The sequence below is a fragment of the Euleptes europaea genome, chromosome 19, assembly GCF_029931775.1.
Source record: "Euleptes europaea isolate rEulEur1 chromosome 19, rEulEur1.hap1, whole genome shotgun sequence".
NCBI lineage: Eukaryota > Metazoa > Chordata > Lepidosauria > Squamata > Sphaerodactylidae > Euleptes > Euleptes europaea.
This window is the reverse complement of record NC_079330.1, coordinates 10,152,945-10,168,328: the sequence shown is the minus strand read 5'-3', so window position 1 is coordinate 10,168,328 and position 15,384 is coordinate 10,152,945. Positions and strand designations below refer to the sequence as shown.

The 15,384-nt window shown below is 49.5% G+C and overlaps 1 protein-coding gene across 1 annotated transcript in view; it reads right to left on the bottom strand.

Annotated features, from left to right (window-relative positions):
* Nucleotides 1-15,384, bottom strand: part of EPHA8 (EPH receptor A8) — a 63,392-nt gene that overhangs the window by 25,087 nt on the left and 22,921 nt on the right. The window contains exons 2-3 of the mRNA XM_056865275.1: nucleotides 12,625-12,689; nucleotides 6,963-7,626 (exon numbers count right to left, since the gene is read on the bottom strand). Coding sequence (XP_056721253.1) covers nucleotides 6,963-7,560 — 598 coding nt within the window. The 5' untranslated portion in view covers nucleotides 7,561-7,626; nucleotides 12,625-12,689. The remainder of the gene's footprint in view (nucleotides 1-6,962; nucleotides 7,627-12,624; nucleotides 12,690-15,384) is intronic.

Below are 15,384 nucleotides of genomic sequence, written 5' to 3'. Positions count from 1 at the left end.
GAAAATGGGATGGGAGGGCCTCCTCGAGCCATCTGCAACTTGGTCCATTTGTCCCCCTCCTCCCAGCTCTGGGGACAGGAGGAACATCTGCCAATAAGCCAGTGGGCTGGCTGAAACGCTAGACGGGCCTGTCAGTCAAGGGGACGATGGCTACGGAAGAGCCACTCTGCCGGGTCCAGCTTGGAGTGGGCAGGGGGGCTCAAAGCAGTTCAGCTCAGGAGGCAAGAGGGGAAAGCAGCCTACTTCCTGGAAATCTTCACAGTCAACTTTAGGGTGGCCACTTGCCAGGTCCCCCCTCTCCTCCGGCGGGAGGCTTTTGGGGCAGAGCTGAGGGGATTGTGCGCGAGCGCGCGGTAGCGCCGATGCATGTGCATGTCACTTCTGGTTTACACCCCAGAAGTGCCACATCGCAAGGGGCCTTTTACCACTCAAACTTTTACCACTCAAACTCCCACTCAAATGACGCAATATGGTTCCAGCTCTCAGTCAGGAAATAACTGAAGATTTTGGGAGTGGAGCCTGAGAAGGGTGGCGTTTGGGGAGGGGAGGGACTCAAAGGGGGTGAAATGCCATTAGGGTTGCCAACCTCCAGGTGGTGGCTGGAGATCTACTGCTATTACAACTGATATCCAGGCAGCAGATATCAGTTCCTAGGGTGGCCAGGTCCCCCACCAGCGGGAGGTTTTTTGGGGGGAGCCTGAGGAGGGGGGGTTAGTTGAGGAAGGACTTCAATGCCATAGAGTCCAATTGCCAAAGCAGCCGTTTTCTCCAGTTGAGCTGGAGATCAGTTGTAATACCAGGAGATCTCCAGCTACTACCTGGAGGTTGGCAGCCCTATCAGTTCTCCTGGAGAAAATGGACGCTTTGACAATTGGACTCTATGGCATGGAATCCCTCCCCTCCCCAACCCCCACCATCCTCAGACTCCACCCCCCAAAATCTCCAGGAATTTCCCAACCCAGAGCTGGCAACCCTAAATGCCATGAAGTCTACCTTCCAAAGTGGCCATTTTCTCCAAGTGAACTGATCTCTGTCGCCTGGATATCCGTTGTAATCCCATGAGATCACCAGCCACCCTCTGGAGGCTGGCAACCCTCGGACCAGCCATGAGTGGTCATGCACACTGTGAACGTGGTGCTGATAGGTCTTTCACCATGCCCGATTGACACTACAACTAGGTAGCAAACTGATGGTGGAGATTGCTTTTGTCAGATATAGACCACTCGGTAGATCGACGTCCAAGTCACGTCTTCGGTGCCCGCCCAGAATGACTCTTGTCTGTCAGACGAACTGCCATTCATTAGATGGACTCCAGACATCTCTTTGACATCTATTCATTATTCAGAAAGAATATCAACTGGGGTGGGGGTGGGAGAGGGGGGGTCCTCTGCGGACAGTGACGGCTGTGATAGGCTGAGCTAAACTGAGCTGACAACCCCGGGACTCTGTGACAAGCCCTCGTCTCCGGGGACGTGCTTTGTGGTGACTTGCGAGGGCCAAGAGATCCTTTCAAATTGGCACTCCCGTTCTCCAGTCTGCCTTTTCAAGAAATTATCGTTTCTGAGGGACAGCGAGGGCAGGCCCTGGACTCCGTGGAGGCCTCCCTCGGATAGCGCCAGGGTCACCCCCTAGTTAGCATAAGTGACAGAGACGCCCCGCAGGAGTTGGGAGCAGCCCGAAGCCGTACAAGCCACTATCCCTGTGAAATACAAAACTCTCCGAAGGACCGAGCCAGCAAGTTATGGGCCGCCTAGGGTTGCCAACCTCCGGGTGGTGGCTGGAGATCTCACGCTATTACAACTGATCTCCAGCCGATAGAGATCCGTTCACCTGTAGGAAATGGCCGCTTGGGAAATTGGACTCTATGGCATTGAAGTCCCTCCCCTCTCCAAACCCCGCTCTCCTCAGGCTCCACCCCCAAAATCTCCAGGTATTTCCCAACCCAGAGCTGGTAACCCTAGCGCCGGCTGGCCGAGCAACTGTGAGGATATATCAAGGGCTGAAAGTAGTCAGCAGGTAGTAGTAGAAGAAGAAGAGGTGGTTTTTATACCCTGATTTTCTCTATCTTTAAGGAGACTCAAACTGGCTCATAATCACCTTCCCTTCCTCTCCCCACAACAGACACCTTGTGAGGTAGGTGGGGCTGAGAGAGTTCTGAGAGAACTGTAACTAGCCCAAGGTCACCCATCAGGCTTCATGTGGAGGAGTGGGAAACCAACCCCTGTTCTCCAGATTAGAGTCCACCACTCTTGGGGAGGAATGGGGGTTTGAAACCCAGTTCTCCAGATTAGAGTCCACCGCTCTTAATCACTATTCCATGCTGGCTCTGCCCCAATGCATGCAAACAATTTGTTATAGGGTTAGGGTAGCCAACCTCGTTTGGGAAAATCCTAGAGGGTGGGGTTTGAGGAGGGGGAGATCAGTGGGGATGTCTTGTCACTCTAGGACTTTTCTCCTAGACACTTTGGTATCCCATAGAGTCTGATTGTCGCAGCTGCCATTTCTTCCATGATTCTTTGTAGTCTAGAGAGTGGTTATTAATCTAGGAGAACTTCAGGCCCCACCTGTAAGTTGGCAATCCTATATATGATCCCTACAGAATTTAATATTTAGCTTAGCCTTTCTTCAAGGAAGATACATCCTCCCCCCACCCATGTTATCCCACAACAGCAAGAGGTAGAGATTAGCCACAGTCAACTTCAGAGCTGAGGAAAGATTTGAACCCAGGATTCAAACTTTACCTTACACTGACTCGTCAACTTGGCATCTGAATTTGATTTCCTCGTTGGGGCTTCAGTCTTTCTTTTTCAAAAGCTGTCAGGCTAGTTAGGAAAGTTATAGCTAATGGCTTGGGCTTGCACACAGATAATGACACCCGGTGACCTGTGGGTGGCATTCATTTCCCTCCCAATAGCTCCATGCTTTTCTTCCCTCCCTCCCCTCCCTCCCTATTAGATTTCCTTTACTCAGTTCCTTAGCGTGACTGTACATCTACCTAACTGTAGTACATTTTCATCCCACTCTTCAGCCAAGGAATTCAGAGAAGGATACATGTTTCTTTCGTCCCCTGTTCTATCCTCACATCCACCCTGTGAGGTAGGTCAGCCTGAGAGCAAGTGACTCCCAGAAAACTTCATGGAAGGCTATCGATTTGAACTCTGGTTTCCTAGACCCTAGCTCAGCAGCACACTCAACATTACACAATCCTGATTCCTGCACAGTGTATCGTTACTGCATGGTGCATCAATATCCTTTTGTGTGTGTGTGTGTGATGTTTCACCAGCATGCAAGAGTAAATTGGTGCATCCCTAAAACACCACATAGAAAGACTTTTGAGGCAATCATAGGTACAATCACATCACGGCTGTGCTTTTTCACAGTGTTTCCTGAATATACATGTGCAAATGAAATGTAAAATGAAGGAACTGAATTTTAGAGATTAGTGAAGGATAGGGTTGCCAGGTCCCTCTTTGCCACCAGCGGGAGGTTTTGGAGGACGGAGCCTGAGGAGGGCGGGGTTTGGGGAGGGGAGGGACTTCAATGCCATAGAGCCCAATGGCCAAGGCAGCCCTTTCTCCGGATGAACTGATCTCTCTCGGCTGGAGATCAGTTGTAATAGCAGGAGATCTCCAGCTAGTACCTGGAGGCTGGCAACTTTAGTGAAGGAACTGAATGTTAGAAATTCTCCTAGGTAAACCAGAGTTAAGGGAACTGGGGTGCAGCAAAAAGATAAATTCCAGTGCATGAAAGGAGCAAAGTGAGTGGAAACTCTCTCATTAACATCCAAGAACCAGTGCAGCGTAGGGGTTAGAATGTCGGGCTAGGACCTGGGTTCAAATTCCCAAGCAGCCATGGAATTCACTGGTTGACCTTGGGCTAGTCACGCTGTCTAAGCTGAACCTACCTTGCAGGGTTGTGGTGAGGATAAGACATGTGGAGAAGCACGTACGAGGACCTGAACTCCTTGAAGGAAGGGTGGGATAAAAATATATTAATAGTAGCAAGATGGCAACCTTGGCCTGCCTAAATGCAGCTCACACAGTGCATCCTATGGCAGACAACAGCCTGGTGCAGCCATGTTCTCCTCCTCCCTGACTTTGTCAGATATCACCTTGTGTTGAATGCTGTCAAGGCTGTTGGTTCACATCCCCCCAATCTAAACAAAGCCCCACTGCTCTTATTTGTCGATTCACCGCTGGGCTCTTCTAAACAGCTTTTGTGAAGCGACTGAAAACAAACAAAGCCTCCTGCGAGGGACCCCAGCGAGCCGCCTGCTGTATACACGTAGCCCCAGGCCAGCGCACGGTAGCGCCTGACACACAGCTGCCATCTCCTTATCACGGTTTATACAGTTGCAAAACAAAAACCCTCTTCCCGGAGCTCGCAGACTCTCTGGGAACAACCCCCCCCCCTTCGTTCTCGGAGCCGGGGCGGCCACATTAAGAAGGTGACGGATTAAGAAGATAATATTATCCTTTCGTATTGACTTCTCTTTTGTTTTCTCTGCTGTCAAAACTTCCTGCCAAAGGAAAGGCAGGATTACAGAAAACAGCCCGCAGATGGAGCACGGAGGTGGCCGAAGTCAGGGGCAGACCTGGACATGAGCCAGACTCAGAGAGTGGATGCCGTTGGTTGGATGCCAAGGAATGAATGCTCTGGGGGACTTCTGATTAGGAAAACCACTTCTTGGGCTGCGGAAAGAACCTAAATCATTAATGGACTTTCGCTCTGTGCGTGAGTGCAGAAGCCGCTGGGAAGGCCCGGCTGCCCTCGAGAAGGCAGACCATACCGATATTAATAGTCCAGGTCAGTTGATGGTTCGTGAATGGGAAAGAAGAGTTAGGAGAAAGTCTCCGATAGTTGGGAATCTCTGGCCATTTATGCAGGGCCGTTTCCCCGCGGTCACCCCCGCCGACGGCTCCGGCGCTTCGTTTGGATTATGCATGCCTTTCCCGACCGTCAGAGGTCACTCTCACCGCGCGTTTTGCCCGTGTTTACCGGATGCTGTTTTAGCGAGAATCCGGAAAACGCTGGCAAAACGTGAAGAAACGTGCGGGGAGAGCAAGGCGATCTCTGACGGTTGGGAAAGGCGTGCGTAATCCAAACGAAGCGCCGGAGCAGTCGGCGGGGGTGACCGTGGGGAAACGGACCTGCATAAATGGCCTCTCTGTTTTTTAATAGAATGCACACTTCATTTTGGTGGACGTCCCCTCATAGTTAGGAATGTCTGTACTTTTGAATGAGAAACTCGCCAGAGTTTTGGAGAGGATCTCCTGATAGTTAGGAATTTCTAGTTTTGAATGAGAAACCTATCCGAGTTTGGAGGTTTCCTGGTACTTAGGATGAAAAACTCACCAGAGTTGGAGAAGATCCCATGATGATTGGGAATCTCTGTACATTTGAATGAGAACTTCACCAGACTTGGAGGTTTCCTGATCGTTATGAATCTCTGTATTTTTGAATGAGAAACCCATTAGCATTCGGAGAAGGTTCCCTGATAGTTGGGAGTCACTCTGTGTTTTTGAACAGGAGATCTGGGAGAAGGTGGCACCTTTCCAGTTCAGGGGAGGGTATGTATGCGAAAAACAGCAGTGTGCACTTTTAAAGATAGACAGGATTGAGTATTTGAGCCGGAATTAAGGGAAGGAGAGATGTAAGCTAGGGATGCAGCCCTCAGGGGCTACTGTCTTAGTTGCACTCTGAGAATCTGTTCTGTACACAAGAAGCCTCCAGACCAGTGGCCCAACTAACTCAGTATTGTCTACTCTGGCTGACAACTGCTGCCCAGGGCTACAGGAAGGGAAAAATTCAGGGGAGTTGTATGTGTGTTATGCGCTTCTGATCTATGGCGACCCTATCAATTCATGACCTCCAAAATGACTTTAGAAGCTAAAATGACTAAACTGAGGCTGTCATACTTTGGACATATTATGAGAAGACAAGAGTCACTGGAAAAGACAGTCATGCAAAGAAAAGTTGAAGGCAGCAGAAAAAGAGGAAGACCCAACAAGAGATGGATTGACTCTATAAAGGAAGCCACCACCCTCAATTTGCAAGATCTGAGCAAGGCTGTTAAGGATAGGACACTTTGGAGGACTTTGATTCATAGGGTCGCCATGAGTCGGAAAAAACTTGACGGCACTTACACACACACACACAATATCCTATGCTCAGGTCTTGCAAACTGAAGGCCGTGGCTTCCTTTATTGAGTCAAACCAATCTGGTGCCATAATGAACTTATCTGAGCCACGTCTGGAGATTTCAATGGAGAGGTTCAGTTATGTGTGTGTAAACTGCCACCATGCTACAGCCAGCTCATGGTTGACCCATCATGGGGTTTTCGAGGCTAGAGACGAACAGAGGTGGTTTGCCATAGCCTGCCTTTGTGTAGCAACCCTGGACTTCCTTGGTGGTCTCCCATCCAAGGCCTTTGTTCATTTGAATGAACAGAGCATTCCACTTGACTGCCACTTCATTCTAGAATTCCAATTTTTCTCTGCATTGAACATGGGAGAGGGGCAAAGTCATAGTTCACCTAGGGAATATCAAACCTCAGCCATGACTGAAGGAAGAAGGGACCCCCAATGGACATCCATTGGCCCATAAAGGAATGCCACTAGTCCTACCAAGATCTTCCAGAATGCTGGGAATGAAATATGCTGGGAATGAAATATGCTGGGAATGAAATGAGATGCTGGGAATGAAATATGCACAGTCACTCAGTCACAGCCCCTCCCCATGCAAGAGCAGATATGGAACCCCTGACTGTAACAAGACCTTTAGGACTAACCTTTTAAAGTATAGGATTCTGAATGTCAGAGATGGAATATCAGACTTGCCATCTCTCACCATAGAAAGGTGATTCTGAGCATCCTTAGCCCCATTTCTCTTTTCAGTGCCCTTTTTTCTCCATCCCTACCTCCAGGCATCAATGCTCGTAATGCTGAGCAGCTGGACTTACCCACGCATGCGTCCCTCTGCTCCTCATAGCCGGCACTGCACACGCATTTCCCAATGGGCACCAGCCATTCCCCTTCAGCGCTGCAGTACATTTTGGGGGTGTCTCTTTCCTCCGAGTGTCGAACGCACTCGCCCCGCACCTCCACCAGGGATGAGGAGTCCGCGCCAGTGACTGCCTGGGAGAAGGAGGCCAAGTTCCGCACCATGGCGGGGCACTTCTTGTAGTACACGCGGACCGAGACAATGGCGATGCAAGCCCCAATGTCTTGGAAGGCCAGGTAGAAGCCGCGCTTGCTGAGAGGCCCCACCCCGCGGACCTCCGTGTTGAGCTTTAGCCGCCGGACCCCCAGGTCCACGTTGGTGAAGCTCTCGTCTGCCGCGATGGTGTCGATCTTCACAAACTGGCTCTCGCGGGTGGTGGCGCCCAGGTCGCGGTCCGACTGGAGGTAGTAGAGATTGAAGGTCTCCTTGCAGGTGCCCAACACCCCGGGCATGCTGTTGCAGTCCCGCAGGGTGAACCTGATCTCAGCATAGACCCGGTGGGCCCCGCGGCGCTGCACCCAGCTAGTCCGCAGCCAGTTGTTCTGGTTGGGGGACATGACGTTGCAGACCTGGTAAGTGTGGATGGGGTTGAAAAATTCATCCACTTCGTTGATGGAGTCCCACTGCAAGGCAGAAAGAGAGAAGGGGGTTAGTGTACTAGGGACCATCCCTATTGCCTGTGACCTGGCCTTGCTGAAACATGGGGTTGGATCCAACCGGCTTTTTGGCTGTGACCTGGCCCGGCTGAAACATGGGGTTGGAGCCAACCAGCTTTTTGGCTTCTTCTCAAGCCAATTCCCTCCCTCACTACCACCTCCTATCCCACATGGCATTTGTCCGTGCAGGTTCTGGCACCTCCAGCACAGCCTGTTTGGTCATCAAATCCTCCTCCACTTTCCCCCTGTTGAAAAATTGGTTGGCGCCAACCCGCCGTTCCTACTTTGCCTTTGGGGGAAAGCCTGGGGGATGCCTTTGTGCTGGCTTGGGCTAACTAGGGAAAGGTGAGATATAAACATTGTAAAAAAAATCAATCAATCAATCAGCTCCTTCCCCCTGGTTTATCGCCGTGCCCTCAAGGGAGAGCATTGGCAGCTGTCCATCAAATCCGCGGTGCAAAGTGCAGAGAGGGGAAAGCAAATCTGAGCAGATACATTTCAAGCCCATTAAGGGAAGCTCCAGCTCAGCTCCAACTTGACACGGACCTTGTTTCACATTCCAGGGAATGACTTGTTTTTCATTACAGGCACGGAGTCGGCTACAGCTGCGCCGATAGTTTGGCAGGAGGAGGGATGATGCTTTCTATCTCGCGCACACAAGGGTATTCCTACAGTACGCTTTAGGACAAGTGCACTGAGAACCCCTCCATGGGTTGAAAGGCTACTGCCAAACTGTCTGTGAGCGGAATCCATTTATTCTGCAGCGGCTCATCCTGCACTGATTTTTTTAAGCCAAGAGGGCATCTAACAGTGTTGTGGGAGATGCCTCCATGTGTGTGCATGGCGTAGCATGTGATAGGCAACCTCATGGGGGACTCTGTTAAGATCGGGGATTCACGAGCTAGCTTTGACCGGAGCGAAGGATGAGGACGTGCAAGCTGGGGTCTGCGTAAAGAAAAAGGCTGCACGAGCTAGCTGGACTCCATCCAAGATGAGGATGCGCAAGCCAGATGAGATCTGTGTTGGGGAGGGGCCGTGGCCCAGTGGTAGAGCATCTGCTTGGCATGGAGAAGGTCCCAGGTTCAATTTCTGGCATCTCCAGTTAAAGGGACTAGGCAAATAGGTGATGTGAACGACCTCAGCCTGAGACCCTGGAGAGCCATGGAGAGGGGCCGTGGCTCAGTGGTAGAGCATCTGCTTGGCATGCAGAAGGTCCCAAGTTCAATCCCCAGCATCTCCAGTGAAAGGGACTAGACGAGTAGGTGATGTGAACGACCTCCACCTGAGACCCCAGAGAGCCGCTGCCAGTCTGAGTAGACGATACTGACTCTGATGGACCGAGGGTCTGATTCAGTATAAGGCAGCTTCATGTGCTCATGTGTTAAGGAAGAGATCGCGCAAGCAAGCTGGAGTCTGTGTTCGGAATGGATATGAGCAAGTGAGTTGCAGTCTGTGCTAAGGATGAGGCTGTGTAAGCTAGTTGGGGTCTGTCCAAGATGAGGATGCGCAAGCTAGGTGAGGTCTTGTTAAGGAAGGGATTGCACAAGCTAGCTGCTGTGTGTGTTAGGAATGGAGATGCACAAGATAGTTGCCACCCTCGTTAAGGATAAGGATGTGCAAGCTAGTGGTGAGGGGGGTCTATGTCAAGGTAGGGATGCACAAGCTATATGAGATCTGTGTGGAAGGGATTGCGCAAGCTAGCCGGCTGACATGTTAGGAAAGGAGACAGCCAAACGACAGCCAAAGAACAGCTTCCATATATGGTTGTACATCCCATTAAAAGTTATGGGCTATATCCTAATTTTGGATGAGATTAAAATTTCCATCCCACTGAAAGCAAGAAATAGTACCTGGTTTGGGACCACTTTTGAACTTATATGAACACATGAAGCTGCCTTATACTGAATCAGACCCTCGGTCCATAAAAGTCAGTATTGTCTACTCAGACCAGCAGTGGCTCTCCAGGGTCTCAGGCAGAGGTCCTTCACATCACCTTCTTGCCTAGTCCCTTTAACTGGAAATGCCGGGGATTGAAGCTGGGACCTTCTGCATGCCAAGCAGATGCTCTGCCATTGAGCCACACTCTACCACTTCACAAAATCTGAGTCCATGGGGCGAAAAAAGCCAAAAGCTCCACGGAAATTAAAGGGTCTGTTTGACACCTCCCTTTTCCAGCCCAACGTGTCACAGCGTGTCCCTGTTCCTGACTGTGAAACGGTTCCTATGAAACATTCTCCTCTCATCCCATGTCATTGAGATAAAGTCCCCTAGCAAGATGAAAATGAGGACATCATAATTAATGCGGCAGGCAAGCGGGTTTGATTACATCTGTATTCAGGAACTTGGCTAACAGTTTAAATTAAAGTCAACACAAGATTTCTTTTTTAAAAAAACAGATTATAAAGGGATAAAGATGCAAATAATAGATATGAGCGTGGCTAAGCTTGCCCCACGTGGGGAAAAGAAGAAAGGAGGAGAAATCTGCATGGAAGACTGCAAAGAGAAATCACTTTGCACATGGATAGGACTGTACTGCTGACTATATTGCTTCCAATTTACTTTCCACCAGGAAAAAAAATATTATCAGGGGCTGGTCTATTCTTGTGCAAGTTAGCTGAACTATGTATTAAGAATAAGGATGAGCTAGCAAGTGAGGGGGGATATTGAGAATGGAGTCATTCAAGCTAGCCGGAGATGCTAAGAATGAGGAGAGAAACTACATGGGGAATATTGAGAATAGGGATGCAGAAGCTAGCTGGGAGATATTTAGAATGGGGATGCAGAAGCTAGCTTGGGGATATTGAGAACAGGGACAGAGAAGCCCACTGGAGGATATTGAGAGTGGGGGTGCAGAAGCTAGCTGGGGTATATTGAAAACAGGAACAGAGAAGCCAGCTGGGGGATATTGAGAATGGGGATGCAGAAGGTGGCTGGGGGATATTTAGAACAAGGATAAAGACACCAGCTGGAGGATATTGAGAACAGTACTGCTGAAGCCAGCTGGGGATATTGAGAACACGGCACTAAAAGCTAGATGGAAATTGTAAACATGAGGAGGCTGAAGCTCGCTGGGTGATGTTGAGAATGAGGGCATGCAAGGAAGCAGGTGATGTTAAGAATGGGAATGCACAAGCAAGTTGTGGAATATTGAGTATGGGGATGCACAATCTAGCTAGGGGATGTTAAGAACAGCAGTATATAAGATAGCTGGGGTAGCTTACATGGACAGAAAGAGCTGGGGTTAGACAGACCTGTGCCAGAGAGGAGAGAATGCCACAGGGTGGCCCTGAGCTGCCTTCCAAAGGGTTCTCAGCCTCATCGCTACCATCACCTAGGGAGAGCAGGATACAGTTGTTGCTGCATCCCAGCGGTGACCCCTTACAGGGCCTTGGCATCTAAGGGGAGGGGCTGTGGCTCAGTGGAAAAGGCTCCGCTTGGCATGTAGAAGGTCGCTGGTTCAATCCTCAGCATCTTCGGTTAAAAGGCTCGGGCAGCAGGTGATGTGAAAGACCCCTGCCTAAGACCCTGGAGAGCTGCTGCTCATCTGAATAGACAAGAGCGGGTGTGATGGACCAACAGTCAGGTTCAGTATAAGGCAGCTTCATGTGTTCATGTGTACCCAGTATAGCCCTAATCCTCATGCTGACCTTGACTAGATGTCAAGGTGTTGGACTATGATATGCCTGTTTTATTGGTGTATGTGGGGGAAGGTTAATAGAGGAGCATTCAGGTATATGACATAACTACGGTTGCCAGCTCCAAGTTGGGAACCTCCTCGAGGTTCTGGAGGTGGAGCCTGAGGAGGGTGAGGTTTGGAGAGGGGAGGGACTTCAATGCCATAGAGTCTAATTTCCAAAGCAGCCATTTTCTCCAGAACTGATCTCTATCGGCTGGAGATCAGTTGTAATAGTGGGAGATCTCCAGCAATCACCCGGAGGTTGGCAACCCTAGCACATAACCCCTCCAACATCAAAAACATAACCAGGGACATGCCTATAAAAGTTGGTGAGTTGTCATACCAAAAAAGCACCATCTGAGCAGTTTGAAGTGGAATACCCTAAGGTCAGGCCCAGGTCAAGGACCTCAGTAAGAAATCCGCTTTTATTTCTTCAGTGCAGTTTAAGTCCATAGAGTCCACCTTCCAAAGGCAGCCATTTCCTCCAGGGGACCTGATCTCTGCCTTAAGGAGATCAGTTGTAATTTTGGGAGCTCTGCAGGCCCCACCTGAAGGTTGGCAACTAGAAGAAGAAGAGTTGGTTTTTATATGCCGACTTTCTCTACCAATTAAGGAAGAATCAAAGCAGTTTACAATCTCCTTCCCTTCCCCTCCCCACAACAGACACCCTGTGAGGTAGGTGGGGCTGAGGGAGTTCTAAGAGAGCTGTGACTAGCCCAAGGTCACCCAGCTGGCTTCATGTGGAGGAGTGGGGAGACCAACCTGGTTTACCAGATTAGTGTCTGCCGCTCATGTGGAGGAGAGGGGAATCAAACCCGGTTCTCCAGATCAGAGTCCACTGCTCCAAACCACAGCTCTTAACCACTACACCATGCTGGCTCTCCTAGGTTGCCAGGTCCCTCTTAGCTACCGGTGGGATGATTTTGGGGTGGAGCCTGAGGAGGGCATGGTATGGGGAGGGAAGGGACTTCAATGCCACAGAGTCCAGTTGCCAAAGCGGCTGTTTTCTCCAGCTGAACGGGAGATCGGTTGTAATAGCAGGAGATCTCCAGCTAGTACCTGGACGTTGGCAACCATATTGGCAACCTTACCAACCACAGGTCTGCACGAACTTCTGCACCTCTTTTGTTTTTCTTGCTTTCACCTCCGAATATTTTCAACTGAAAATAGCCTTGAGTCCCTTGGCAGAAAGGCAGCAAGCAGGCAAACAATTGCCGCAGGAAGCGTGGAAAATTGCAGACTCGCTTCCAGCTCTGTGGCCCTGTGGCCAGTGGTCCCTTTGTACTTACCCCGTGTGAAGGATAGGTGAGCCAGCCCCAGTCCCCGATGATTGTGGAAGTGTCCAGCAAGTTTACTGCAAAACATATAAGGAAAATGTGTTTTAGATGGATAAAAGAAGCCTGAGGATAGACTTCCTCCATCGCTGGGTCTTGTCCACAACTGAAACGTTAGGTAAAGACACTGAGGGACAAACACTCTCCCAAATACTCAGAATTTTTTTCTTTCTTTTGCAGACATCCTTGTTAAAGACAAAAAGATGTTTGAAGAACATTTGGAAGAGTTTGATTGGATGTTCGGCAAACGCATGTGTGAATTAGGGTTTCCAGGTCCCTCTTCACTACTGGCGGGAGATTTTTGGGACGGAGCCTGAGGAGGGTGAGGTTTGGGGAGGGAAGGGACTTCAATGCCATAGAGTCCAATGGCCAAAGTGGCCACTTTCTCCAGGTGAACTGAGCTCTATCGTCTGGAGATCAGTTGTCATAGCAGGAAATCTCCAGCTAGTACCTGGAGATTGGCAACCCTACATATCACCCGCCTAATCTCAGAAGGTGGGGGCACCCAAAGCAGACCTTAGCAGTCTGGTAGGTTTGTATGGGAGTAGGTGGGCTTTCTGCCGTGGCGCAGAGTGGTAAACTGCAGTACTGCAGTCAACACCTCTGAGTTCAATCCCGATGGAAGTCGGTTTCAGATAGCCGGCTCAAGAGTGATTCAGCCTTTCATCCTTCCGAGATCAGTAAAATGAGGACCCAGATTGCTGGGGGTAGAGGGTAGACAACTGGGGAAGGCAATGGCAAACCTGTGGTTTGGAAAGGCTTGAGCAAGAGAATAGAGAAATCCATGCAGGTCGAGTCCTATCAGCAACTGTGAGCCATGGTGTCTGAATGGAACCTCCATGATCAGAGGCAGCGTAGCTCCTCATGCCAGTTGCTCAAAATTAATCGCAGGCAAGGATTGTTCCCTTAATGCTGTGCTTGTGGGTTTCCATGAAATATTTGTCTGTCCCCGTTGGAGACAGAATGCTGGGCTGGATGGATTTTCTGTCCAATCCAACCGTATTTTTCTTGGGGATCTGATGTTATGCAAAGCAAAATGATCTGCTTGTGAATGGATGTAGATGGAGATTTGATTAATACGCTCCTAGCTTGTGTGAGTCTTGGGCAAACTACATTAAACCAGAGAGGAGGAGGAGGAGGAGGAGGAGGAGAAGGAGAGTTGGTTTTTATATGCCAACTTTCTCTACCACTTAAGGGAGCCTCAGACCGGCTTACAATCACCTTCCCTTCTCCTCCCCACAACAGCCACCCTGTGAGCTTGGTAGGGCTGAGAGACCTCTAACAGAGCTGTAACTTGCCCAAGGTCACCCAGCTGGCTTCATGTATAGGAGTGGGGAAACAAATCCAGTTCACCAGATTAGCCTCCTCATGTGGAGGAGCAGGGAATCAAACCCGGTTTTCCAGATCAGACTCCACCGCTCCAAACCACCTCTCTTAACCACTACACCACGCTCCAATGGGGTTAGAATTCCTTTTATTATTGTGCTCCTCTGACCAAAGGTCCTAAGCAAAGTCAAAAGCAACAATACAAGATAAAATAAAAACCAGTAATCATCGAAATACAACATGGCAAATTAAAACCCATCTGTGTAAAAGCTTGGAGAAAACCCCACAAGTGCTAGAAATCTGGCAACAGAATGCATTTATGTCCAGATTGGTGTCTGCCGGTAAAAAAAGAGATCATGTGGATTTGACAGGCAGCTGATATTTACTCAGGATAGGTATAATTCAGAGGTCTCTGAGTGGTGTCCATCGATCACAGAATAAGATAAGGTGATTATAGTCTCTATTACTCCAGATGCGCAGCAGCAACAGAGGTCAGAATATGGAAGAAGAAGAAGAGTTGGTTTTTATATCCCATTTTTTCTCTACCTTTAAGGAGTCTCAAAGAGGCTTACAATCCCACAGCAGACACCTTGTGAGGTAGGTGGGGCTGAGAGAGTTCCGAGAGAAGGGGGGCGGAATCAAATCCGGTTCACCAGATTAGAGGACGCCGCTCTTAATCCCTACACCATGCTGGATCCAAGTTTTGGTGAAGCGCCCCCGAAATCTGCAGTTGGCAGGATACTCAGCGGGTACTTTCACATATGCCAAATAATGTACTTTCAATCCACTTTCAATGCACTTTGCAGATGGATTTTACTGTGGCCGCCCGTTTACGCTTGGTAATTAGCAGCATGTTCCAGGCTGAAGTGCCCCGCATATTTTTTTATTTCTTCAAGCTGAACCATCATTCCAGCCATCACTGTGAAGCCGGTGCATACCTGCTTCGCATTTCTTAAGAGCCCCTTTAACACGACCTTTTGTATTTGCTTCGCCCTCTCATCGAAGCATTTACCGAAGGGACCATGAAAAATCACAGCCGAGGCTTAGCTATGCAAATGACCATTGCTGATGGCTATGCAAACAAAGGAATGAAGGAGCAGGCGAATGGGGGGGGTGGAATGTGTTTGACTTTCTCCTCTTGCATCGGGACTGTGAATAGTCATTTTAAAGGGCGGATTTAAAAAAGCAGCTTTGAGCGAGCATCAAAACCGACCATGGTAAATGGCCAGTGTGAAACAGCAAACAAACGACCATTAAAGGGCATTGAAAGTTGATTGAAAATGGGATTATTCAGGATGTGTGAAAGTGCTCAAAGTCTGTCAACATAAAGGCTTGCCCATGGCTGGGAGTTGTAAGGCGGCTTGGATACAGAAGGAGGGCCGAAGAGCA